The 27,634-nt window shown below is 39.8% G+C and overlaps 1 protein-coding gene across 2 annotated transcripts in view; it reads right to left on the minus strand.

The window, feature by feature from the left end:
* The window catches only part of MTM1 (myotubularin 1), a 109,310-nt gene that overhangs the window by 16,165 nt on the left and 65,511 nt on the right, over nucleotides 1-27,634 (minus strand). For both annotated transcript variants that reach the window (XM_063083102.1, XM_063083101.1), the window contains exons 7-10: nucleotides 16,797-16,880; nucleotides 14,451-14,600; nucleotides 10,301-10,489; nucleotides 6,154-6,339 (exon numbers count right to left, since the gene is read on the minus strand). In XM_063083102.1, the coding sequence (XP_062939172.1) occupies nucleotides 6,154-6,339; nucleotides 10,301-10,489; nucleotides 14,451-14,600; nucleotides 16,797-16,880 (609 nt within the window). The remainder of the gene's footprint in view (nucleotides 1-6,153; nucleotides 6,340-10,300; nucleotides 10,490-14,450; nucleotides 14,601-16,796; nucleotides 16,881-27,634) is intronic.

The following is a 27,634-nucleotide window of genomic DNA, read 5'->3' on the forward strand; positions in this document are numbered from 1 at the left end:
TATTGCTATGATGTCATTTTTTGATGATTCAGGTATTTATGGAGGTATACTTTACAAACCATAGAATTCATCCGTCATAAGTGTGCAGTTGGATACAATTTAATAAATATATATAGTTGTGCAAAACCATCACCACAATCTAGTTGTAAAACACTTCCATCCCCCAAAAAGTTTCCTTGTGCCATTTGAGGTCAATCCTTGCTCCCACCCTTGGTCGCAGGACACCACTGATTTGTTTCATGTCTCTGTAGTTCTGCCTCTACTAGAAATTTTATATAAATGGAATCATACAATAGGTAGTCTTTTCTGTCTGGCTTCTTCCATTTAGCATCATGTTTTCAAGGTTTATCTGTGTTGTAGCATATATCAGTACTTCATTCCTTTTTTACGGTCGAATAACATTCCATTGCATGGATAGGCCACATGTTATTTATCCATTCATCAGCTGATAGATATTTGGTTGTTTCTAGCATTTGGCTACTATGAACAATGCTGCTGTGAACTTTTGCATATGCATTTTTGAAGGGACATGTTGTTTTCATTTCTCTTGAGTAAATCTCTAGGAATGAAATGGTTGGATAATATTGTAAATGTATGTTTAATTTTTAAAGAAACTGCCAAACTCTTTTCAAAAGTTGTTGTACTATTTTACATTCCCACCAGCAGCGTATGAGGGTTCCATCTTTCACGTACTTATCAGCCATTTGCATACACTATGTCATTTTGAGCTTATTTTTAAAAGACTTATTCCACGGAGCTCCCAAAATTCTAACAGCCATGAAACACACATATATTATGGCCATTTTAACTAATTCAAGGAAATTACAATATTTGTTTTAACTAAATCAAGGAAAAATTAGACCAAGTGAAAGATCTGATGTATAGAAAATTTTAAAGGATATGTAATTTTATTATTTTTATATAAACAGTAACTAAAGATAAATGGACCAATTAGTGCCAAGAAGGAAAGGTTAGGAGACCTAAGGATGACTGGGACATCAGTTACTTGTACAAAACTCATTGCTCCCGAAATGATTAGAGCAGTTTACTTGTTCAAGCATTATAAGTATTTTTCTTGAAACCTGTTTACAATTTTAACTTGAGGTACTTCTGAAGAAAGGGCTGTTGAGAAGCAATGGTAATATACTGGATCCCTTGAGCGCAACTTGAAGTTGGGGCTCTAACGCACTTTTATAGAAGGCAACCCTCATTCCAGATACTTCCCTTGCTTATGATGAAAAGGGACTCAATCTTGGTCAGTTATTCTGAAAACATATTAGGTGTTTTCCAATTAAGTATGATTTCCCACAATCACTTCTGACAGGAACAGCTGTAATTATCTAATGACAATAAATAAGATTTTCAAAAACACACTAGTCCATCGACAGATGACTAGATAAGGAAAATGTGATACATATACACAATGGAATACTACTCAGCCATAAAAAGAATGAATTTCTGCCATTTGCCACAACATGGATGAGCTTGGAGAAAATTATGTTAAGTGAAATAAGCCAGGCAGAGGGAAAGATACCACATGTGCTCACTCATAAGCAGGAGCTAAGAGAGAAAGAAAGAAGGAAAGAAACACCACAGTGGTGTGTTGGACTTGCAGAGGGAGAGAACACACATAGGGTTGCTGGGGGGGAGGAGAAGGGGGAAAGAGGGAGGGAGAGGTTGGGAGGGGGGCGCAGGGAATAACAGCAATTTGTGGTAGTGCACATGGTGACAGTATTGATCTGATCATCACATCTTGGCCACAGGTGGTGACATTCAGCTTTGTACCCCATGAATCTGCATAATCAATAACACACACACACCCCAGTGAAAACTCTTAAGTCATCTGATGGACCTGTGACTGATGGGAAAAAATGACAGCCATAAGCAGTGCACATCGTGGTGGTTGAAAGCATCGGCTCTGTGGCTGAAGGCCTGGATTTGAACCCTCATTTCACCACTTTTGGTATCTCGCACTTTGGGCCAATCAAGTAATTGTGGTTTCTTTCCCTGATATGAGGAGAGGAATGGTACCCCCACCAGCAAATTGTCTTACACTAGAAGACAATCGCCACAGAGTGCTGACATTGAGCATATATTCAATGAATGCTTGATACCGGAGAGCTGCCATCCTGAAGCACACAATAACGTGTCACTTTAAAACTAGAAGGACTGTAGAGAAGAGTGTTAAAAAGGACGAAGAGGAAGTGTAAGGTCCAGACACCACAGACTCCTCCTGCCACCATGTTGGGGCTGTGTCAGTGGACTGGAATGAAGATTTGGGAGCATATCAAAGGTGGTGGACTTCTTGCTGCTAAAGGCTTTCTTTGGTTTCGTGCATTGAGTGGTGGGAACATTTCACCAGAGTGCAGGTTAGTGATGGCCATGCCTTGTCTCTATTAGTAGCCCCAGGGCTGTAAGACAGTGTGGGAGGCTGAATAACGGTCACCAAAGATGTCTAGGTCCTAACCCCTGGAATCTGTGAGTACTATCTTACATGGTAACAGGGACTTTGCAGATGTGATCAAGTTAATGATTTTGAGGTGTGGAGATTATTCTGTATTAACCTGGTGGGTCCTAAATTATATCACATGAAGCCTGATAAGAGGGAGACAGGGAGATTTCACAGACAGAAGAGAAGGCAATGTGACCACAGAGGCAGAAGTTGGAGTGATGTAACCACAAGCCAAGGAATGCCAGCATCCACAAGAAGCTGGAAGAGGCAAGGAACTGATTCTCCCCTACAGCTTACAGAGGGAGTGCAGCCCAGATGTTCCACCCAGTCTTCAAGGTCCAGCTCAAGGTGACCCACGTCTCCGCTCCACTATCTGAGCTGCCATGAGTTGACTGCTGCCTCAGAAGCCCCAAGCCAGATGTTGTTACATGGGTCCATCTGGGCTCCCCAGTCTCCTCAGATCTCCTCTGGTCTCCTCAGAGAACAATGACAGTGTTGTCCTTTCTTTTGTGTCCTCCTCTCTATGGACAAAACTACAAAACCTTGCAGGGATATTTTACAACATTTTCCACATTTCTTAAGTTCTAACTTCCATACTTCATCTTTTGAGATGGCCTTACCTCCCAATTTCCTCAGACACCAGAGCCACTGAACAAGACCTATTTTCCACCAGTCTCTCTTCCTTCTGTCTAGCTCAGAGTAGGAGCTGACCCACTTCCAATAACTCCTGTTCCTATGCTATTTCTTTCAAAAAAAAAAAAAGTTCCTCTTACTTACAAAAGCAATATATATGCACTGAAAACATGGAGAAAACAAAAGGACAAAGAAGAAAATTTAAAGTACCGTAGTCCTATTACTCAGAAATAAGTGTTAACACGTCAGTGGATACCTTTCTAAACTTCTCTGTAGACATCATTTTCCTTTACTTGGTGCTTCTGAAGTCCTTTTCACTTTTCTACAATGAGCATTTCCTCATGTTATTAGATACTGCATTACACGATTGATTGCATAGTATTTCATTACATAGATATAACTTTTATTGTAGTTAGGTTGTTTCCAATGTTTTCCTACTATTATTTATTATTTATTTATTTTAAAGATGACTGGTAAGGGGATCTTAGCCCTTGACTTGGTGTTGTCAGCACCACGCTCTCCCAAGTGAGCAAACCAGCCATCCCTATATGGGATCCGAACCCGTGGCCTTGGTGTTATCAGCACCACACTCTCCCGAGTGAGCCACAGGCCGGCCCCCTTTTCCTACTATTATAAACATCCTAGAATATCCATCTTTTCAGACCTGATTATTTTCTTTAAAAAATGCCTTAAGTGAATCTTTTCTTTGTCTAAAAACTAGGCTGACGCTTCCCATGACTTGAAAAGCCCTTCTCACAATCATATGATTTTCAACCCTTCCTCCTTCCTTTAACTATCTTTTCAAAAGAATAGTCTATATTCACCGCCTCTATTTTCTCAACTCTCACTCCACCCCATCACTAACCACCCATGAAGGTCTACCTTCTGAGGTCATCAAGGACCTCCCTAATAAACTTCTTTCAAATACCACTCACCCCTTCTTCTTAGACCCCTTCTTTACATTCCAAGATCCTCCTTTGACCTCCCAGTTTCTCTCTTATGCCTTCTTCACTGAGCTTCACTTCTCACCTCCTGTCCTGAATACAAACATGGCCAACGCTTCATTCAAAGTCCTCTGATCTCCCCCCTCCCCATCCTCTCTCTCAGTAACCACATTAAAGGGCTCAGCTTAAGTGTGTTGCCCGGCAGGTGGATGGCCTACCCCAAATGCATGGTATTTCTCTTGACCCAGGTCCTGATCAGAACTACCCTCCACCTGCAAATGGTGGCATCATTTTCTTAGTTAGCCAGGCTCACTCGCCTGGCATCATCCTCCATTTCTTTAGATACTGAATCTAGCTAATCGTCAAGTACCACGGGCCCTTCTTTAAAAACATCTTGTATCTGTCCCTGTCATATCCCCCCACCCTCTCACTGGCAGCATTCTAATCTAGGCCATTACTAACCCCCATCTTTGCACTCTTGAAATGGTTCTGTTTTCTCTGGCTTCATGTTCTTCCCTCTCCTATCTATTCTATAAGCTGCCAGAACATTTCCCTAAAATACCCTACTATTCCAAAACCTCTGGAGGATCCCCACAGCTTAATTTAAGTCAAGGCCCCTGACCACCTGGGTTCTCCTAGATCTTGAAATTAGCCTGCAACTGCAGAAATCCTCACTCTTCTTAAGTCAGTCTCACCTATGCCTATTTCTGGGCTTTTGTGTAGGCTGTCCTCTTTCTCTAGAATAGATTCCCCCAACCCTCCACTTTCTTTAAGAACCAGATCAAGTCCCACTGAATCCCTAGATCTTGTTCTTTCCACTGACTTTGCTATGAAGGCCCACTTGGTACTTAACTCACGGTACCTCAGAGTATTATGCTTCTTTGTACACATACACACCATCTCTTCAACCATATATGACGCTCCTTAAAGGCAGGAAATGTGTCTTATACCTTTTTCCCATTCACAGGGTCTAATAAGATCTTCTGCATGTAAAAAGTATGCAAAATCCTTTTTTTTTAAATAAAACTTTTTATTTTAGAATAGTTTTAGGTTTACAGAAAAGTTGTAAAGGTACTATAGAAAATTCTCATTGCTCAACCCAGTTTCCCCTCTTACAAGGGTATTTCAAAATATTTGTGGAAAAACAGAATTAAAAGATAATATGAGTCTTTCCATGAACTTTTTGAAATACCTTCATATTGTCATATTATAATACATTTGTCATAACTATGGCATGTCACATCATATGGTACATTTGTCACAACCATTATTGACACATTATTAACTTATTAATAAACTCATCATAAAAATAATAAATAACTCAATAATAAATAAATAAACTCAAATAAAGCCCATACTTTATTTGGATTTCCTTAGTTTTTACCTAACATCCTTTTTCTATTCCAGTATCCCATCTAAGATACCACGTTACATTAAGTTGCACAATTCATTTTTGAGGATAAAGAATCCAAAAAAATGAAAGTCAGACAGGCAAAATACTATTGCTATCAAGTTGGAAAATATAATTTGACTAGAGAACAATCAATCTATCTTAATAACCCACCTATTTAAAGCTGGCTTTAGCTTGTTTGTTTACAGAACTAAGTGGCTTCTAAAAGTGCTAGTTCCCTCAGATAGCTTCAAGTGCTTGGACTTTTACTTTTAAAAGAGTGGAGGATTTTTAATGCCTTTATCAGGAAGAAGGATTGAACATAATAAAAACACAAAACCCATTCTTTAAAATAAGTCAATTTCAGATTATTTAAAAAAAAAACCCCAACCTCTATGTAGGTCTATGGGGCTCATACCCAGTAATGGTTAAATAATAAATTGAATACCCTAAATAAACCTGCAAGAAAGACCAAACTACTTACTACTGACAAGATGGAAAGAAACATGTTCACAAACTCTAAAAATATTCTGCAATGATGTTGTAAAATCTTTAATTTAGGTAAGAAAATTACAAATAAACACAAAACGGTTAAATGTAGGGTCCTCTCCTACAAATAGTTTCTCTCTCAGTGTTCAATTTTTAAAAATTTAAGAAATTAAATAAATTCCTGTTCCACTAAATAATTCATTTCTTTTGTATATACGCAAATCTTTTAAAAAATATATACTTGCCTTGATATGTTCTAACCAATGTGTAGACTCCAGACTGGACAACCAATGAGATTCTTCTACATTAGGATAAACAATGTCTTTCACTTTTTTTAAAGATTCCCGCATAACATGGATATTATGAATGTCTAAGAAGAAAAGCTCGGTGTTATGATATGCATCATCACTTTCATATCCTCCTCCTGTTGCCTAAGAAACAACAAGACATACAAACAATCAGTTGGGGCTTTCTAGTTCATCAGTAACTTACAGAAATATTTCAAAAGCTATTTGTCCTCCAAGTCTCAACCCCAAACCCTCCAATTTACACAAATAATTGATATGACTTGACTTCCTGTCAACACTAAGCCTCAACAACATTAGTCATACTTTAAGCTAGAAAAAAGATGAAGGGTGGCAATTTCCTGGAGAATCTATTTGAGAGAAAAAAATCATTTTCAAAATGCTCTATAATTACTTTTTTCTGGATCTGGAAAGGCAAGAGCAGGTTCTGAAAGGTCCTCGTCCTCCATCAATTTTATAGCTATAACAGTACTCTTCGGTGGGGAGGCAGCCACATTGAGGTGGGTTAGGCACACCTAGCTTCGTGGCAGCATTCACCCAGGGCACGATGCATTAGAGGAAACCTACAGGCTTTGGAGTCGGACAGACTCAGCCTGATAGGTCAACTCTGGCCTCTCTTGGCCACGTGATCTGGGGCAAAGCACTTAACCTCTCTGAGCCCCAATATCCCCTCCTGTGAAATAGGTGCTGATACGACCTAGGTCTCACAGGATTAAAGGATTCAGGCTCTATTATAACGGTTAACACCAGCCACCACTGATCAGCCACTGTGATATCCCAAGTACTGTGATTCTTGCTTCACGTAACTTTCTCTATTACAGCAGTATCACAAGATGGGTATTACTATCCCCATTTTGCAAATGAGAAAACTGAAACTCAGAGATGCTATTTAACTATCACCAAAGTCATGCAGGTAATAAATGGGACTTAAGTCTAGTCTGTCTTCAAAGCCCAAACCTTTTCTACTACACCACAACTATCTCTCTGCTATGCGAAAGGCAAAGCCAGAGCACTCTACGTAGCGGGCCCTCGAAGAAGAAAAGGCATCAAGAGGAGATGAGGTGGCTGCCACCTACTGCAGCACCTGCAAATATTAACTTGCCAGCACAGGCTTTGGTTCACCTCCAGGGCATGGTGAAGAGTGCCCGCTTTCCACATTGACAAAAAGAGATGCTATGGTTTTGTTTTGGAACTTGGTTACACTCTGCTTAAATGCTTTGAAATGTCATGGGCCACAGGCCCTTTAAGAAAAAGTTCAGCAGTGTTGAGACTTGCAAGGAAAGCAACGTTATACTAGCTTTGGAATGCCTGTAGGAAAAGGACAGGGAAACACCTGCTTGGGACCAAAGAGGAAAGGGGAAGTCAGCAGACAAATGTGCCCTCGGTTACGATGTGCCTCCTTTCTTTTCACTTGTAACAATGGAAGGAATATAAGCTCAGAGCCAGGGATAGAAGGGCTACAGCAACTTCAGGTTTTTTCTGGGGTTAGTCACAGACAAGGTTTCCTGCAATAGAAACAAGGCTACCCCTTGAACTTCAAACCTGGAGACCTATGTGACAAGCCAGAGGCCTTGGTCTCCAAAGGCTCTGGGCAAAAAAATATATTCAGGCAGGCAGAAATATTTCTTTAAATCTTGCTCTAAATAGCATCAGTAGTAAGCAGATAGTAAATATTCACTTTGTTGTTTTAAAAACGTTATTAGCTAATAAATAGCCAGACAAATGGGCCACCTTCCCCTCTTCTTCATTATCCATGCCTTGCGGAAGAACGCCAGAGGCGCTCCTGTCCACCTGGCAGTCACTTTTGCAAACTACAGGTACAGGGCCTGGGAGGAAATAGCCAGCTTATGTTGTGCTAGATCTGCAAGCCTATAATGCAATGACACATGTCACCTTCTCACAGACAAATGACCTGCTTCTCTGCACATGTATTTTTTAAATAGTTACGGTGATTTTCAAAGAGATTCTTGACATTGAAGTTCCTTTCATAAATAAATGAAAATGATATGTGAAAGAATAAAAGGAAAAATACACTTATTACTCACTGCCAAAGTTTCTGGCAAAAACAGACATTAATACAGTTATGCTTTAATTCATCATGGTGTACTGCCACAAAAATAGAAGCAGCTTCGTGCTAGATCTTACCAACCCCTGGGTTTTGTTTGTTTAATTTAAAATGATGTGATGCTGCTTGTTACATCTGGGGTTGTAAATTTCTGAATATCCACAAGGGAGGAACAATTAGGTCCAAAGAGAACAGAAGTCAGAAAGGGTAAAAATCAATTAGTCAAGCACAAACTGAGTTCCCAAAAGTTCAAATTCTCCATCACTAGTTACTTTTGAAGGCTTATTCTCGGTTTTCCTTTATTCAACAAAAAAGAATAATTCAGATTACCTAGTACACGATGTAAAGGTCCAAGGGCCTGTTGCTATGGATATAGACGACTGGCGGAGAGAGACAGCCAAGGGAGGAGGGGAACACGAGAGAGGTTTTAAATGAATGACACAGAGATCTTTAAAGCTTAGACTTTTTTCCTTAATATTTTCCTTTCCTTGATTCCTAAGAGGACTATTTCCTATTTCCTGAGTGTTAAAAAGGCATTCAAGAATTCTATTGCTATAATGAGATTTAGAGTTAATATAATTAAGGTATTCATTTCATATATTTGAATATTTTAAAATATTCTTTCTACATACTCATTTTAACGTTACATCATATCCATTTCATACTAAATATGTACACGGAAATATTGCATTTCATACATGTATTCACTCTGAATTATATATGAAGGACGATAGGAATAGAAATATATAAAATTAAGGATAATCCAAGAGCATATTTAGGTTTAGATTTCCTAAATGTTTTATTTATAATTCCTAATTTGCCTATCCATTTAACTTCCTGATTGCTTTACATATAATCTCAAAATTATTTCTAAACAACCCACTGTAGTAACAAATAGCTGGTCTGAGAGCATGTGTGGGTGAGGGGGTGGCCCGGGATCATACGTGTAGGACACATGCTCCATGTGCAAAACACGAAGAGCTGGGCCCCACTAGCCGAGCCCCACACACGCACAGTCTCACACACCCTAGACGGGGCAGACATCACAAAGTCCATTTAGGAAGCCGCTGCATCTATTTGAACTGCTCAAAGACTTGTTTTGCTTTCAGGTTCTTGTCTTGTGGTCTAAATAACTGAAGATGCCAGATAAATGACCTCAGAATAAACAAAGTATTAAAGATGATGAAATTTAAGCTCACAGCTAATGAGAGGCAATCAATCTGAAAGGCGGAATGGGAGCGAGCAACTCGGGGCAGGCCCACTGTGAGCACTTGGAAGTGACACTGGTAACGAAGGGAGCAGAAGAAAACAACAAAGGAGAAATACAACGTGCAACACGTTATCAGTCCAGGGCCATTTAGTGTAGGGGCAAACAGCCTCCCACCTTGCAGCAGCTTGTGCAGACCATATAGTCACTGATGTTCATAACGATGGCCCTGATGAGCTGTAAGTACATCACTCATATTTTGCTTAAGAAGGCAAAAGGAAATTGAGACAGACTTCTTCGAAAACATTAAACTTTGTGTATATGTGTGAGACTGAAAAATCCACATACATGGATCTACTAATTTCTTAAATTATCTTTATAAACAAGAATATACATTTACGAGCATACATAGGTATGGGGGAGAAAGTATTTGGGTAAGGCTACAGATTTAGGATTTTAATAATTACAGTTTCCCACAACTCCTTACAGATGCCTCAGTAGTGGATACAATGAGAGTGGTCATCCACAGCCAAAAGAGCTCCAGAGAGGTTTGAACTTTTGCCTAAGATTCTGGCCAAAACTCAAGTTCATTACAGTTCTAGATGTGACTTATCTAAAGTTTATTTTCATTTCATTTTAATGTATTCAACTTTTGTTTAAGATAAGTTTTGTGACTGAACCTACTTTCTATCTAAGAGAACTAGTTTTCTTCACTATTAAACCCATGCGCTAATATACCATGACAGAAACATTCACAGAAAACACAGCACTCCATATGTAAGCTAAGTTTCCATCACGTCATTAAAGGCACTCACCTTGTTGGCCACTGCATTTACACTGGGTCTTGCGTCATAGATCGTGAGTTTAGAAATTTGTCTATTAGTCTCCCTGATAACATCGAGATATTTCTCATCATCTTTATTTCGTTTACCACTCATACCAACAAGAGGCTGACTGCAACGCATGATGACGGTCTTGTTTTCTGGATGAATCCATGACAGCACCTGTGATTAGTTCAGAAAGTTTAAGCTATCAAGAAACCAAGTTTAAAGAAAACAAAGTTATAAAAAATAAAGCACTAACAATCATGAAGAAGTGAATCTGATTGTGCTGAAACTGGATACTTTTTAACCTGTGATTTCACTGTGCACAGAAGCACACATTTAACAATTATGACTACTTAGAACAACTGATTGCTTTACTGGTCTTTTCTTAATTTGCACCACATCTAAGAGAAATTAAATGTTTGCCTTAAAAAAGTTATATCGCTTAAATAGAAAGCTTCTGATATTATTTTAATTCTGTAGCTTGCATTGGATTTTTTATCATATAGAAACAGCTTTAACAAAAAGCGAGCAGTAAAGGAAGTCATCCCTGGTACAGTACGTTTCCCATAATACCAGCTCACATCTACAGGTCATTTTGCCAACAGTCTCAACTCGAGAACCTAAAAAACCCAAGGGAAGCAAAAGAAATCTCGAAACAGCCCAGAGAGCTGCCAGTCCCCACAGTGAAACGTGGCCACCTGATGGTGCAGAGAGCGCATCAGCCTTTCCTCAGAACTGGGCTGCTCTGATCGCACCCACAAGTCTACCACATTTGATACCTGGCTTTCCAGCTCACAGCCTGTGAGAAACAACAGAAGTAAAGGGTAGCTAATAATGTAATATGCCACAAACTACAGGATAGTACACTTGAGATGGGCAATTGTTTGGTTTGCAAAGTAGGTCTCGATAAAACAAAGAGAAAGGGAGCTGGGGAGGAGGAGCTGGGGAGGTGCAGCGTGGTAGGTGACAATGTGGGCTTTGGGGTCGGTGCCATCTCTGCCACAGCTCTAACCTCAGGCACTTAACTCACAGCCTCTCTGGCTTCCCTTTTCCCCTTCATCAAATGGGTAGAACAACGTCATCTCCTAGGGCTGCTGGGAAGACTGAAGAAAGATGCCTGTAACGTACGCAATAAACGCTGGCTCAGGCTGGCTTCTAGAGGCGGGCCCAGCAGCTGGTAAACTCGGATACCAAAACTACAAAATGCAGATACAAGAACTAAAGAAGTATAACCGTCTGGACTCACTTCATTTAAGACCAAACACCCTGACGTCTATGAAGTCACCCCCCAATGATGGCAAATGACAAACACTGATGTTTATAAAAATTGATGTTTATAATAATGAGAATGTGTCATTGAGGAAAGATTATACAATATAAGAATCCACATTCATTCTCAGAATATCTGAGTCCTTGCACCATGCTAGATACCAACTGAAAACACCACTGTAGGCCCTGCCTCAGAGCCCAAAGTCTCAGAACTGGGAAGCCTTGGGAACAGCACTAGCCTCCCTAACCCTTCGCCTTCTAATCTGCAACAGGGACACGAGCCCTGCCGTCGAGAGACAGAAAAGACACAAGATCACTTTTATAAGAGCAAATTGCTACACATACAAAAGATTTATTATTTGAGATGCTCATCAAGTTTTAAATTTCAATTGGGCTATATGCAAGAGAACTTCTGCCAATACCCCCCCTTCTCCCATCCCTCTTCTCTCTGTGATGCCAGGTTAGGAAATATGGCTCTTAGGAGTTGTTTTGCCTCCTAATTTCTTTTTTTTGGTGGGGATTCTTACTACCTTTTGAAAAGGATGCTTGTTATAGAACCGAATGGGTACAAATCATGCTCACTTAATATCAACAATGAGTGCTTTTAAAGCACATGATACTCTATTATGTTATTCTTATTAAAATTAATATCTAGAAGTCATTGATAATTAAGGATGTACACAAAGATTTAGCCACCAAAAGATGTTTATCACAGCACTGTTTATAATAGCAAAAGATTAAAAAACCTAGACGTCTCACAGTACAAAACTGATTAAATAAATCATGGTACATCCACACTGGCACATGAGCATACCATTATTTATCAATGTGGGAAGTTGTTTATAAGATATTGTTAGGTAGAAATAGTAGACTGAGACACAAATTATAGAATAATTTCATTTTTTTTCAACTATATATGCATGCATAGAAGGAAGTCTGGAAGAATATATACCAAAATGTTAACACTGGCTCTCACTAGGTGGCAGATTCCTGTTTGCTTGCCAGTATTTTCTAAAATGAACATGTATTTCTTATATGTTAAAGACTTCCATAAAATTAAGACAAACCTTTTGAGAACAAAGGAATATGTATCCATTAATGGGAACATTAATGCATGTGGATTATTTCATGACCCAATGATATTTTATTATCCTTTGTATCTTATTTATATACAAAATAAGATCTCTTTCTCATCAATTCTATTTGTGTTTTTATATGGGCTTTTATAAAAAAGAACTGACTACGAAATATTAATAATTTCACATTAAAGGCACATACATTTTCTGGGTATAAGCAAAGCTCTAAGACATACAGTCAAGAGTCAGGTGGTTAGAAGGTGTACTGGAAAGAGCATATTCCCACACTCAATAATATCTAATAGTAGATTATCTATAAATATACAGAGGTGATGAACATAAATGCAAATTGGTGGCCATCACAAAGTAAAAAGATTCAATAGAAATGGTTAAATAAATTAAAAGTTAGGAAATTCTATTTGCTCTATAGCGGACTGTTGTTTATTGAGAATAACAAGGACTACTGGGTCAAGACAGAAGGCTGTGCACTGTGGACTGGGATCAGTTCTTTCATTCCCTCTCCTGCCCCATATCCCATGGAATTGGCAAACATACACATACACACATCTTTGTTCAATAAATATGGACTGGATGAATGAGTGAACACCACCAATCCATGCTACCCTAGCCCAGTTCTCCTTGAGGGCAAGGCATGTGTTAGCAAGACAGCTGGCCAGGGTAGGGGTGCAGTCTACAGCTACAGTACAGAAAAACATGTCCAAGCAGAGCACAAGAGGACGGAACTTGTAACCTTAGCTTCTTTAGCACCATGTTCTAGCAAATGAGTTAAAGAACATACTTTCAAGTACAATAAATACCATGAAGATATGAATGGACACTATTAGAGAAGCAAGTGAATTTGAAGTTACAATTCATATTAGGCTGACGGTATATAAAAGTTTCTCACAAATGTCCTTTTAAGGACAAGAATGTCTAGACTTGGAAGTTAAAGGCAAGCTGACATTAAATCTTAATTTCTTCAACCTTTGTTTTCCTACTAATTTGAAGGAAAAACCCAATGTACTTATTATGACAGACTCTGAAAATTAACAGAGGAAAAAAGCAATCTCTAAATTTTTAGTTGATAAAATTTATGTACAGAGTAGACAGTATGACATATCCATAAATATTTAAGGATAAAAAGAGAACTCTGTGAACCAGGTTCAATGATACTGTAAGTGTACTGTCTGGAATAATCTGTACTTGATTCCAGTTTGATAATGGCATTGAGGCAGCCTGCAAACGTGCCGAGGATGAGCTCCTCCTGATAAGAGTGAGTGGACATAAAAGCTTGCACCTATACGTTCTACAGCAGAAGACAATGTGTTCTCGCTGCCAGCAACAATCACCTGACATTTATCAAGAACCTATCATACATCAGGTATCGTGCCACTGAGATGAAAACTACAAAGAGCCTGTCCTTCCTTCCTTCCTTCCTTCCTTCCTTCCCTCCCTCCCTCCTTCCCTCCTTCCTTCCTTCTTTCCCTCCTTCCCTCCTTCCCTCCTTCCCTCCTTCCACACAGCACTTGGTCCATGTATGACAGCATTCCTTGTGCCCTCTCTTGGATAGAGCTGTTTATTTGCATTCGTTCTCTGTCCCTGATGGCAAGCTCCCAGAAGGCAGTTGTTCTCTTCTTCTTTTCTCATTTGGCATGGTGCTTTGCACTCAGAAGCCACCAGATAATGACTGGTTGGAATGAAATTTCAAAAAGAGTGTTTCTCTAAATGGCTTGACTATTGTTCTTATAGAATGAAAGGCACTCTTTGAGAGAAACATTAATCTCAGTACTCACTGGAATTCGATTTCGGGATCTAAAAGTTGCAACTCGCCTGAGGTCCTCATCGGAGGCATGATATGGAACCACCAAAAGAGCAGGGTAAGTATCACAGAGTTCATAGCACTTATTAATAAAACTTATTCTCCAATGGTGATTGGGCAAGCCCTGCAGGAAAAAAGGAAGTCCAAGTCAGTATCACATGACTTCATCTCTGGATTTGGCCTTGGGCCTCTGTTCTTTCTTCTAGTAATATATGTGCACATGCCTCTTTGACGACAGGGTGATGACGGCCTACCTATTTGTAATAGTAAATCAGTCATTCAGACAACATAAGAACACAAGACAAAACACTGGTGGTTTCCACAATTCTAAACTATCTTTTGCAAATACAGAATATCTTGAATTTGCAATCTTTATTTGGTGTCAACATATTCTTTACTACTCATAAATAAAGATAAACCCAAGTTCATCCCCCACCCATGCACCCCTCCCACCTCAAAGAAAAGTACCTCATGTAATCTTAATCTGTGTCTAATTGAGGGTAGAAAAGAGATCAGGCAACTTCCTCTCCCTGCTCAAAAGAGAGTAAATGCTTCAGTCTGTTCCAAAGTAGAAAGCGGCAAAGCTCACGAAGAAAATCACAGAGGGGAAGTAAAGGAAAACCCCTCTGGGGAGGCTCATTTCGCCACCTCCGATGAGTTTTTAAAATCAAGTTGTTCAGGATCAATGGTTGCCCTACAAGTTGTGTGAGAAATACAGTCATTTGCATTTTAAGCAGACTGCTAATGTGACAGCAAGACACAGAAGACAACTCCCATCCTATCATCTACCCACAAAATTGATCTAGGATGCACAAGATCCAGAGGTGGTGGAATATTCTCTCCCCATACTCACAAATGCACAAATACACACATGAAAGTGAGCTATGTGGGTGTTTGCTTTGGGGACAGACATTGTACCTTTTCTTTAGGTCTGGCCCTATAGACCACGGACCAAACAGATGTTGAGTCTGATGCTGAGTCCAATTAGAGAGTTATAAGTCCCATCAGAAAGTTATAAGAAAAAAAGATTGAATATAATGGCAGTCTAGAACAAAATACCTTCAACAGTTCATATATGCATGCAATCTTAATAACAGGAACTGTTTTGTTTCAAGCTAGACGCTTTGAACTAAAAAAAAAAGTCTTAATATAATCAATAATACCCCAAAAATAAGGTAAAAATATTTGTATACATAATGTTACAAGGTCTCCAAAACATGCAAAATGTTTTAATGGTTCTTCTCCCACCTTAGCTAGTCCGAAACAGGTTATTAAAATGAGAGGTGTAGACAGCCTTTGGAACCTCAACAGTCTAAACCTGATTTATGGAAGCAATAAGATATACTACCTCACACATGTGCTCTAGAGCTAAACTCCTGCACCCAAATTCCAGAGCATCAAATCTGCTTATGAACATGCAAACCATTGTTCAAGACTGAAAAAGGAAATCAACCTGGGTTCTTGGTGGTGGAGGTGGTGGCAAGAAGGTTCTTCTCAAGTTTAGGATTCTGTAATTTTACTTTACTTTCACTACCTTTTCATATAAAGCAAGTGGGCTTGATTTGATTGTCAAAGTTCATTCAACAAAATTTCCTAATTAAGAGCTTTGTGGAACAATTATAAAAAATTCCATCACAAAACTCCTAGATCTCCTATAGGTTTGGTTATACCAGAGATCAAATTGTGGCTCTTGTTACATAATAGGAGCTTCTTCACAAAAATGCTACAAGAGACCTTTGTCCCTGAACAAGCAATATTATACCAAGCCTTTTGCCTTTATTATAGCAAATAAATATGCATGTAAGTGAAGTTTACATAAGATAGAAGTAAAGGCAATTATAATAGACGCTCATCAAAGTTTTCTTGGAAAAGATATTGTTACGGGAAAACAGTTCTAATTCATTTGAATCTGCAAACCAGAATGAATATAATTTAAATCTAACTGCCAGTAATAGGTAAGCTCCCAAATAAACAAATAAATAGCAACCTCAACTCCTAAAAAGTATGGTATAAGAAGTTTGACTTTTCTAGACCCCAAGTATTTGATTCATTTCATAAACAACACAAAACTGAAGGAATTAGAATTTAGCTATCCAGCCTTCAAAGCAGCTTGAATATGGCTTTGGAATGAGCTTCTAAGTTACACAGTGATAGATAGATAGATGGAATGAGCTACATTACACAAGATGTAGGTAATACCACTGCCATTAAAAAGATATTTAGGAAGGTTGTTGATTCTTAGAGGCATGACCAATGACATATTGTCACTATGCATATTTGAAATTTACCACATACCAGACAGCGGTATCTACTGACTTACCTGTCTTCTGTATTCTTCAACTGGATTATAAACCATCCATCCATCCAAGTTAAACTTTTCTTCATTTAAAAATGCAAATAATGGCTAGAAAAGGCAAAAAAAAAAAAAAAAAAAATTAAAGTTCAATGCAAAAAAGTAGTCTACTAATATAGCACATGGTTTGATTTCTTAGAAAATAAATTTCACCAGATTTGCCAGCCATGAAATGACAGCCGAAACCAAGACTTATAACGAAGAAACAACAGTGAAAAAGTTCAGACTTACATTAACTTCTGTACTGAGTAATACTTTTGAAACCTCAAACCTCAATTTTCTTTGGCTATAACATCTCTTAATTTTTTAAAATGATGCCATACACACACATACACACACACATTTTCAGGCCAAAAATGCCCATCGATTTTAAATATTAGCAATCAATCGGGTAAAAGGCACTAAAGAAAAAGAAGAGAGATAATTCAGGAATGATTATTAAACGTGCACCTGTTTTAAAAGGGAACAATGCCACATTCATCTACTTGAAAAAAGAAAGGGCATTAGGAAAACTCTTAATTAGCTGTTCTCTGTGAATTCTGAATCAATGCCCTGGTCTCCATGAAACGACAAGACTCAGACCTCTCATCCTTCTCTACCCATGCTCACTCTTGAGGTGCTACTGATGAATTTTATGGCTTCAAATATCATCCACATTCCAGTGACTACTAAATATCTGTCGCTCTCCAGCACCCCCTGTGAACTCAACTTGGCTATCCAAGTGCTGCTCTACAACCCCACAGACTGCCTAAGAGGCATCTGGAGAACTGTGAAGTTAACACATCCAAAGCCAAACCCTTGATTCCCCCTGACCAACCCTGCTCTTTCCAGTCTCCCCACTTCAGTAAATGATAGCCCTGTCCTTCTAGTTGTCTGAGCTGAAAACCTCGGAGCCATCCCTGTTACCTCAGGTTACCACCCTGGTCCAAGTCTTCAACATCTTTTACTTGGCTTATTACAAGAACCTCCTAGCTGCTGCCCTGCTTTCATCTTTACACCTCTAAAGTCAGAGTAACAATGTCACAACATAAGTCAGATCAAGTCATTCCCTTGCCCCAAATCCTCCTGTGGCTTTCCATCTCGCTTGAGTAAAAGTTCGTGGCTGTTTGCCATCTGGCCACCTCCCTGGCCACGTCTCTGCTCTCAGCCTCGCTCACTCCACTCCAGCCACACTGGCCTCCTGAGCCATTCCGTAAAAGCACCAACCACATGCTAGTCTCAGGGCCTTTGCACCTGCTGTTCCATCTGTCAGGAATCCCTTTCCCTCATGGCTTCCTCTTACTTCTCCCGTCTCTTTGATCGAATGTAAATTTAACCAGTAAGTCCTCCCTGTTTTATTTCCCCCATCACTCATGACCATTTGACATATTATATATGTGCTTGTTTACTGCTGGACCTCCACTGTCTTCTCCCCTAGAATCTGGGCTCCATGAAGGCAGACACTTGCTTTGTTCACATCCTCTATTCCCAGTAACTAAAACAGCGCCTGGTCTATGGTAGGCAGAGGACGTACTTGTTGACAATGAAAACATGAAGCCCAAACAGCCCCTGCAACAGCTGCCATCTCTTGAGGTGCTGTGTCTGGGCACTTTTCCTCTAGGTATCTCCCTCCTCACCCATTTTCCTCTATGATCAGCCTATTGCTTTGAATACCAGTGTTCCCTCCTCTACATTAAAGACATTCTGCAACACTTTTCTGTATTTGAATGGCAAAAGGTTGAAGGTTAAAACTGATCAAGAACATGCTCTCCAGTTTGTCTTCTCAAACTTTCCAGAGCATGCAGCATCCTCAGCAGATCTCAACTCTGACAGCACTAGGCCTGAGTGCTGTGTTTTCATTCCATGATGGACAGCGCTCCAGCTGTGAATTAGTGATAATATTGATCCAGCTAAGCCATTCACTGAGGCTCTAGCCTGACACTGAATCCACAGCAATGCTTAATTATTCAGTACCACTGGGGAAGATAAGTGATTCCTGTTAACTGAAGTTTAATGCAAAGACAGAGGGACTTGTGAAAATAGCACTAAAATGTTTGTGCACTTCTTTAGCCATAGACAGTCTATGGAACATTATCTTGGTGATACATCACTGCTTTGAACATGTGATACTACACTGGTCACTATCTGGTACAGGTAAATACTCAATATTGCTGAATGCTGCGCTGTCGACCAGTTGTAGGTGGCAGATGCTTTCAGACATAAGGCTATAATGTCACTGACTTTAGAAAAAAACCTAGAATCCGCTTTCTTGAAATAAGTTCCTGACCTCAAAATGGCTTTTGTTCATTTGTTTTCAGTTATTCGCGTCTTTCCCATGAAACTCAAGTGAATATGGTAGCCTTACAAAAAAATCCTAAATCAAAGGCCCAGATAAAGCTTTCTCTCCATAAAAAACATCATGTCTAGTAATGCTATCTTTAACTTCTTGAACTTGCCAGCAGCATTTGCAACATAAATTACTATTTCTTAATCATAAATATTAAAGCACCTTCTTTTTTTGCTCCAAGTATTCTCTTGTATTTTATGTAAAAATTAGTGATAAGTGTAACATAAGTTTACAAAATTGTTATCAGGAGACAAAAGCTACATAGCCCAAACCAAAATTATCTCCATAATTTCCTCAAATATAAGAACTCAAATATAAGTAACATTAAGTTGTTTTGCCATTAGTATGAGAATGCAACAATATTCTCATGGTTGTTCTATATCAGGTGGCTTTTCTCAGGTAATCACTTCTACAATGACACTGCACATTATGAATAATGTCCAGGATGAGTCAATGAACTGGCATCTTTTCTCCCAGAAAAATGCCTAGGAGAACTCAGTGACAGGCACAGCTCCCACTTTACTCTTGATGCTAAGAGCCAGGCTTGGATCCCAAATATTTTAGGAAAATTTATGAATCAAATAACAGCCAAATATTTCTCATCATGAAATACATAGCAACAATGTAATATTGCATTGGATATAAGGTTGAAAAAGACCAGGTACTTAAACCAATATTTTCACCATCCAAATAAATTAGCTTACAATTACAGAAAAACATTTTTTAAAAAGCATTACTGGTTAGTGTTTACGTTTTGTTTTTCTTTAAAAACTAAGTTTTCCATAAACAACTTGGCTCGACTAAAAGCAAGTGTTCTAAAAAAACCAATGTTGACATTTTCTTAAGTTGAATGTACCAGGACTTTCCAGATATTTTCATTTTTCCTTTAAGATTCAGATAAGAGAACAAAGCAAGAATTATAAAATACAAGCTCGTAGTAGAATAACATAAAGATGGATTACTACAAAAAACAAAATTACTAAGCATTAAAGCAAGGATAACAAAACCTATTCATCTGTACCTTATTATGAAAAAGTATAAAATTCCCTACAAGTGGTAGCTTGTTACAAGCCTAATTAAAGCTCCTGTCTGAAAATTGTTAAAACCTAAAGTTAATGAGTTACATGTTTTGAGGCTTTTAGCTGTCATTTATTTTCTCTTCCAGATGATGCATTTTTTTAAGGCCTTGAGTTTTTCGTAATTTATTAGTGGGTTGACATAATTTTCTTTTTTTTTTTTTGTCTTTTTCGTGACCGGCACTCAGCCAGTGAGTGCACCGGCCATTCCCATATAGGATCCGAACCTGCGGTGGGAGCATCGCTGCGCTCCCAGCGCCGCACTCTCCCTCCTGAGTGCGCCACGGGCTTGGCCTGGTTGACATAATTTTCAAAAATTATTCCGAAATATAACCTTGGGTCTATTTTGACCCTAAATTTGGGAAATCAAAGTCACATGGGGAGAACTATTTCTAGAGTATTTCCCAGTCCAGCATACTCTTCATTAAGCAGGGAGTCTTGTTTGCTAAATGGGTCCACTCCATAGCCTGTCCAAGCACTGATTTCTTTTCTTGCCTATGAAAACTCGAGAATGATTCAGCCCTAATTTAGCAAAGCCTTAGACAGAGATGGTGTTTTGCCAAGTGTTAGCTTTCAGTTGATGCTTCAATAAGCCCTACAAGGTTTTCTTCTGGGGCATGGTCCTTATTCAGGGCTCTGCCTCCGAGTAGGGGTGGGATGGACTGGGGTGGGCTGCTTTTTCAAGATGCCAATTGATGCCTGTGCCCCATCTCATCCTTCTGAAACAGAATCTCTAGGGGGTGACTTCCCTACTTCCCTGATCCTAGAAGGGCCATATGGAATACACCAGAACACTTAGGAATCTAGCCCTAAGGGTTCTGTGAGGTCAAGCTATTTGGGGAAATGGCTTACTTTTTAAAAAAAAGTTGTTTTGAAATAATTATAGATTCACAGGAAGTGAATCTTCAGCCAGACTTTCCCTATGTTAACATCTTGTATAACTGGAGTACAATATCGAAACCAGGAAACTGACATCAGAAAATATACATTCTTAAATGCCCACCCCTGGCTTCCTCAAGTGAGTGGGTCTTCCTTTATTTTGCTCTGTATTAGTATTTGGGCATTTCATCAATTCAGACCCCTACTAGTCAAGAGATACCATGCATAGAGACTTAAAAAAGCAACCATGTGCATTTTTTTCTGGATTAAAAATAGCACAATGTAACATCTGAAAAATGTTAAAGGACAAAGTTGAGATGAAAATCTTTGATTTCACACTAGGGATAAAAACAGCTCTGCACAGAGAATATAACTTGTCATTTTAATTTAGCTACATTTATTGCTGTTGTGTCCTGTGGGGGAAAACTCCAAAATGATGACAGATTTTAGCTTTCACTTAATTAGTCATTATTTTTAAATGGCACCTATATAAAGATGCACTGATCTGCTTAGTACATCTATATTGAATTTTTGTGGTTACGTAGCAGAATCTACCAATGCTGAGATATTCCTGAGTTTTGTATGAGGAGGGAGCACTGTCGGGGGCTCAGGAGCCCTCCATCTTGTGAAGCCCCTTCACAGAAAGCCTGTTCCCTGAAGACTTGCCGTGTGGTGTCTCAGAACTGGGTGTCGGAGAGCCACATTGGTAAAAATGCAGTACCATTTCAAATGGAAGACAGTTACAGAAGCAAATAATTTTCATAGTATTCAGGAGGATAAATTGATGAGCTATGGACATTTAAAAAGTGCTTTCAGATGCACCCACAATGGCACAGTCATCAATGGATGCGATTTTCAGAAAGATCAGACCCTTTGAATATAGCAAAGAAACCTACATCTCCCAATACCTAACCTTAAGACTGCAGGGTCACTCACCAACCGCTTCTTTTCTGACTGAACTTTGCGATGTTTGAACAGGAATGTAAGTGAACATTTTTTTTTTTTTCTAATTTGATTTCTGAAATGGAGGATATTTACCTATTTAAAAGCTTCCATCTACCATTTAAGGGTGTGGCAATGTAAAATTACTTCACTCTCACCTTTTAGGTTACGCTTTAGAAACAAGACCTCTTCATATATGAAAAACTGCTTCCATTAAAGTTGGAGGAGAAAGCTTAAATTTTTTTTTTCTTTTTTCTTTTTTTTAAAAAGATGACCGGTAAGGGGATCTTAACCCTTGACTTGGTGTTGTCAGCACCACGCTCAGCCAGTGAGCGAACCGGCCATCCCTATATGGGATCCGAACCCGGGGCCTTGGTGTTATCAGCACCGCACTCTCCCGAGTGAGCCACGGGCCGGCCCGACAAGCTTAAAATTTTAAAGAACCATAGGAGGAACTGAAATTTGGCAAAGTTTATAATTCTAACACCTTAATGCTAGATAATGCTTTCAATGTAAGTGTTTCACACGACTTGACACGGTAAGTTCACTTCAATTAGTTTTGACGCAGTTATTCCAAAAACCCGACAAAAGTTTCATAGGTCAAAAGCAGCTAGCACATAAATTACCACTTATACTTCCTTTTGCGTAAATAATTTGCCTAATCCTGTTTCTACCATTGACTGAATCTGTAACCCTGGGGAAAATGGCTTAATATTCCTGGGTCATGGTTACCTTCATACATAAATGTGCATATTTCCTTGTTCAGGAAAGGACCACAAAAGTACATTTGAAATGTCATCTGAAACCATCCTGTAAAAAGAGCATTCTTTACAACTTGTCCACAGTCATAACCATTTAAGGCTGACATTTCGCAGGGCTCATCCTCAGCACCTCTTCTCACTGTAATTCTCTCAACCTGGCAATTTTGGTCACACCTGTTAAAATGCCAACGATCACATCCAGGCCTACCAAATAAACCTTTCCCTGGGCCAGAGCTCTGGGTCTATGTCATCACCTGCTTCCTAGGTTCCCGTAACTGGTTGTCCCACAAATACCTGCGACTCAGCCTATCCGAAGTGGAACTCACCACCTCCTCCTGACTCCCCTCCTATATTCCCCATCTCAACCACTGGCCCTATCGTCGGCCTGGTCACCCAGGCTGGGTCCTCCCCTCTCTATCATCCCATCCCCACCACGACCATATTCAGTCAGTCACCAAATTCTACTGATCGTACTGTCTAGATCTCTCTCAAATCCATTTTCTCCTATCCCTCACTGTCGCACTTCGAGCAGACTGACACAGATCAACGTGACTAACAAAAATCCCCAGAAATGGTCTTCTCTTCTCCACTCCTGCCCCCTCCACCCACTCTGCACACGGCAGCCCAAGTGATTTTTTTGAAATAGAAATCTAATCATGTCACATTCCCGTTTAAAACCTCAAAGTGGCTCTTCTGACCTTCAGATAAATAGCACAACTTCTTGGCAGGGTACATTAGGCTCTGCAAGTTTGGCCCAAGCCTTCCCCTCCAGCACTGTCTCTCACTCACTCACTCTCCCACATGCTCACTGTGCTCCCCAACTCCAAACCATGTGCTCATCCAGTCTGTCTGGCCTCTACACACTTGCACAGACTGTTCCTTCAGTGTGGCATGTCTGCTTCTGCCTGGCAAATGCTCCTACTCATCTTTCAGCATTTGTTTCCTCTAGGAAGTCTTCCTTTATGCTCCCGTAACATCCTGTGCACCACTGTATTGTATGCATCTGTTTGTCCACATCACCCAGGAAAATGGCAATCCTTGGGAACAGGAAGTGGGTATGAGCTCTAGATCCCTGAGCCTGGCCACAATGCAAGCATTCTGTAAATGCCTGAGCAAAAGTAGGGAGGAAAGAAATGAAAAAGAAGAGGAACAAGGAGAAGCTTGTCCTACTGGACATTACAACATCTTAGAAAGCTTCAATAGTTAAGAGCATTACTGGTGCATGACTAGAACGATCGAGAAAAGAAGAGAAACACTTAGAAATAAAACTAAATACACAGAGGAATTTAGTGTGAGATAAAGGTGGTTATTTCAAATCAATGAACTAGTCACCAAATGATGTTGCAACCACAGAGGAAGAAAGAGTTGGATCCATACCTTACACTTTAACTCTGAATAAATTCCAAATTGATCAAATATTTAAATTTTATCTCATGTAGAGGAACATGAGATAATTCCTTTATAACTCTGAGTGGGGAAGTCCTTCCTAACTAGGATACAAAACCCAGAAGCTATAAAAGAAAAGTGTGCAGAAAAGAGTTAACATAGTAGGCTGGAGACTGCTCTCCTTAGAAAGGTCTGCTTACATTGTTGGTCCTTGGCTGGCACCTGGGAATCTGGATTTCAGGACAGTTCCCATGATTCCCTAACTGGTAAGAGTGGCTTACTGTGCCTGACCTGTTTTTTTTTTATAAATAAAACAGCTTATGCTGAAGTCATGCTTTCCTCCTGGGAATGTGGAATTTGGTATCTGTTATGCAGTGGGTGCCTACGTGACTAGCTCCCAGTAAAAACCCTAGACACTGAGTCTCTAATGAGCATTTCTGGTTGGCAACATCGCAAACATGTGTCACAACTCATTGCTGAAAGAATTAAGTGCATCCTGTATGACTCCACTGGAAGAGAACTCTGGAAGCTTGTTCCTGGTTTCCCCCAAACTTCTCCCCATGTGCCTTTTCCCTTTGCTGGTTTTGCTTTGTATCCTTTCACTGTAATAAATCATACCTGTGAGTACAACCTTAGGTTGAGTCCTGTGAGTCCTCCTAGTGAATCCTGCACCTGGGGGTGGTCTTAGGGACCCCAGACAGACAGACAGACACACAGACAATAAATTCTACCAAATAAATATAAAAAAAATTCTCCATAGCAAAACCCACCATATGTAAAGTCAAAAGACATATGGGAAAAATATAATACAAGTCATTATAGCTATTACAGCAAGAGTAGCTACAAGTAACAAGAAAAAGAAAACTCAAAAGAAAAACAAACAGAAGATCCAGAGAATGCAGAAATGGAAATACAAACCAAAAGATATTCAAATCCACTTAAATAAGTTAAATACAAAATAAAACTATGAATCTACATTTTCACCTATTGGGTTGGGAAAAACCGAACAATTAGAAAACATTCTGGGTTGGCCTGGTAGGCAGCATAATTGCCTCCCAAAGATGTCCATGTCTAATCCCTGAAACCTGTGTTATGCTACCACACACGGCAAAGAGGAATTCAGGCTGTAGATGGATTTAAGATTGCTAATCAGCTGACCTTATGATGGGGAGATGACCTGGGTATGCCTCATCTAGTCCTAAGTGTCCTTACAGGTGGAAGAGGAAAGCAGAACAGAGTCAAAGGAGGAGACGTGACCATGGAAGCAAAGTCAGAGTGTTGGGGGTGAGGAGGCCATGACCCGCTGTTGCTGGCCAAAGAGGAAAACAGTGAAGAGGTAAAGATTTGATGGCATTTGAGCCATCCTGGAAGGAAAAGACGACTTTGGACTCGATAGCAACAAAAAGGGACAAATGGTAGCCAAACTCAGAGAGTATATGGCCATTGGCAAACACCGTGGTCTCCTACCAGGTAGGAGGAGAGTAACAAAAGCTGGAGAGAGGCAGGGCCCCACTGTGAAAGAGCGAGCTTTATGTTTACAGTGACAGAGGTGGATAAGGTGCTGAAGTTTTGGAGGCAAAGTAATGATAATCTGGTCTGTATCCCAGGGTGATTCATCTGACAGAAGACACATGTAGGAGTGGATAGGAGAAAGATGGACATAGGAAGACCAGTTAAAGCACCATTCGAGCAGTTTTGAAGAGACGAGATGAAAAATCCCCTGGACTTGGTCAACATTAAGAAACAGATCCAATGGCCTTGATTTCACATGAGAATGAAGAGGAAGAGGATGACACCATTAAAAATAACCAGGAACACAAAGGAGTAGGATTTGGGGAAATATGAAAGAGTCATTTTAAACAAATGTTTAGGTGTCACTTGAAATTATATAGCAGCTATGGGGAAATATGAAACTATAGATTTGGAAGTCATGCTCAGAAAGGCAATGCTGGTAGACATGACAGTGAGAAAGACTGCTGAGGGGTAGTATAGAGCAGGAAGGAGGAGGAGGAGGACAGACTTTTCTAGAAAACCACGTTTAGAGGGCAGGAGGAAGCAGAAAAGAAGCGAGAGAGGTAGGAGGAGAAGGAAATTTAGATCTTAGAAGCTACAGGGAAAGTTAAGTTTTAAAAAAAGAGGGACAGGTATCTGGAAATCCGATAGACTAGATGCCATAATGAGATTTCTGCTGAAAACAACTAAAAACGCAAGATACAACAGAAGAATTTTTTTTTAAATGCATTAATGAGCCTGCAAGGGAGGAAAACATACTGAGAAGCCAAAAACTACTGGCAAACAGGCATGCAGAGAGCAAGAGGAACATACTGGCTTTCACCTTCAGGGTACCCACAGGACTGATTTTCATGGCCTCTTGGGGTACAGGAGATAGGACGTGAAGCCCCTGGGCCTACCCAAGACGGGGAGTCAAACTGGAAACCTCCCAAGTGCTACAGCTCAGGGAAGGATGAATGGGAAATAACCACCTGTCTAGATTATAGGTGCTGAGCAAGAGAGGAAAACTCTCTCTACCACCGTCTCCTAGCAGGAATTTTTAGCCACAAGTTAGCCCTTAAGTAATGTGTAGCCAAAAGTCATAAAACTTAGACAGTACCAAAACATCAAGCAGAGAATTTAATTATAACCATCCCAAGCTGATAGTGCCACAAGATGCCTGGCAGAAGGAAACGAATCCTATTGAGGAAAAACTGCCTTCACTCTTGGCCTCATGGTATTCCCACAAATGAAGCTCCAAGGAATAGGAGTTCACAGGCAATAATCACAAAACACACCAGGGAACTAAGCAACATGAGCCAGCAAAAACCCACACCCAAGGCAGAAAAAGGCCATAAAGACTTCGGGTGTTGAAATGATCAGAAGCATGCTATAAATTATGTTTAATTTGCTTACAGAAGTTAAAGAGGGGATTGGAAAATCTGAGTGGAGAGGAAGGAAGATATTATCAATAACGGCCAAATTGATCCGAAAAAGAGTCAAACAGAACTTCTATAATTGAAAAAGATAATGTCCATCAATGGACGACTAGATGAGGAAAATGTGGTATATATACACAATGGAATACTACTCAGCTATAAAAAAGAATGAAATTCTGCCAATCACAGCAGCATGGATGAGCCTAGAAAAAATTATGTTAAGTGAAATAAGCCAGGCACAGAAAGAGAAATACCACATGCCCTCACTCATAACTGGGTGGAAGGGAGGGAGGGAGAGAGGGAGGCAGAGAGGGAGGCAGAATGGCAGACAGAAAGGCAGACAGAAAGACAGACAGAAAGACAGATAGAAAGACAGACGAAGACAGACAGACAGAAAGACAGACAGAAAGAACCACAACATTATGTTGAACTTTCAGAAGGAGAGAACAAACCTAAGGATACTAGAGATGGGGGGAGGGAGGGGGCTTGGGAAGTGATTGGTCAG

This window comes from Cynocephalus volans, chromosome X, assembly GCF_027409185.1.
Source record: "Cynocephalus volans isolate mCynVol1 chromosome X, mCynVol1.pri, whole genome shotgun sequence".
In the NCBI taxonomy this organism is placed as follows: Eukaryota; Metazoa; Chordata; class Mammalia; order Dermoptera; family Cynocephalidae; genus Cynocephalus; species Cynocephalus volans.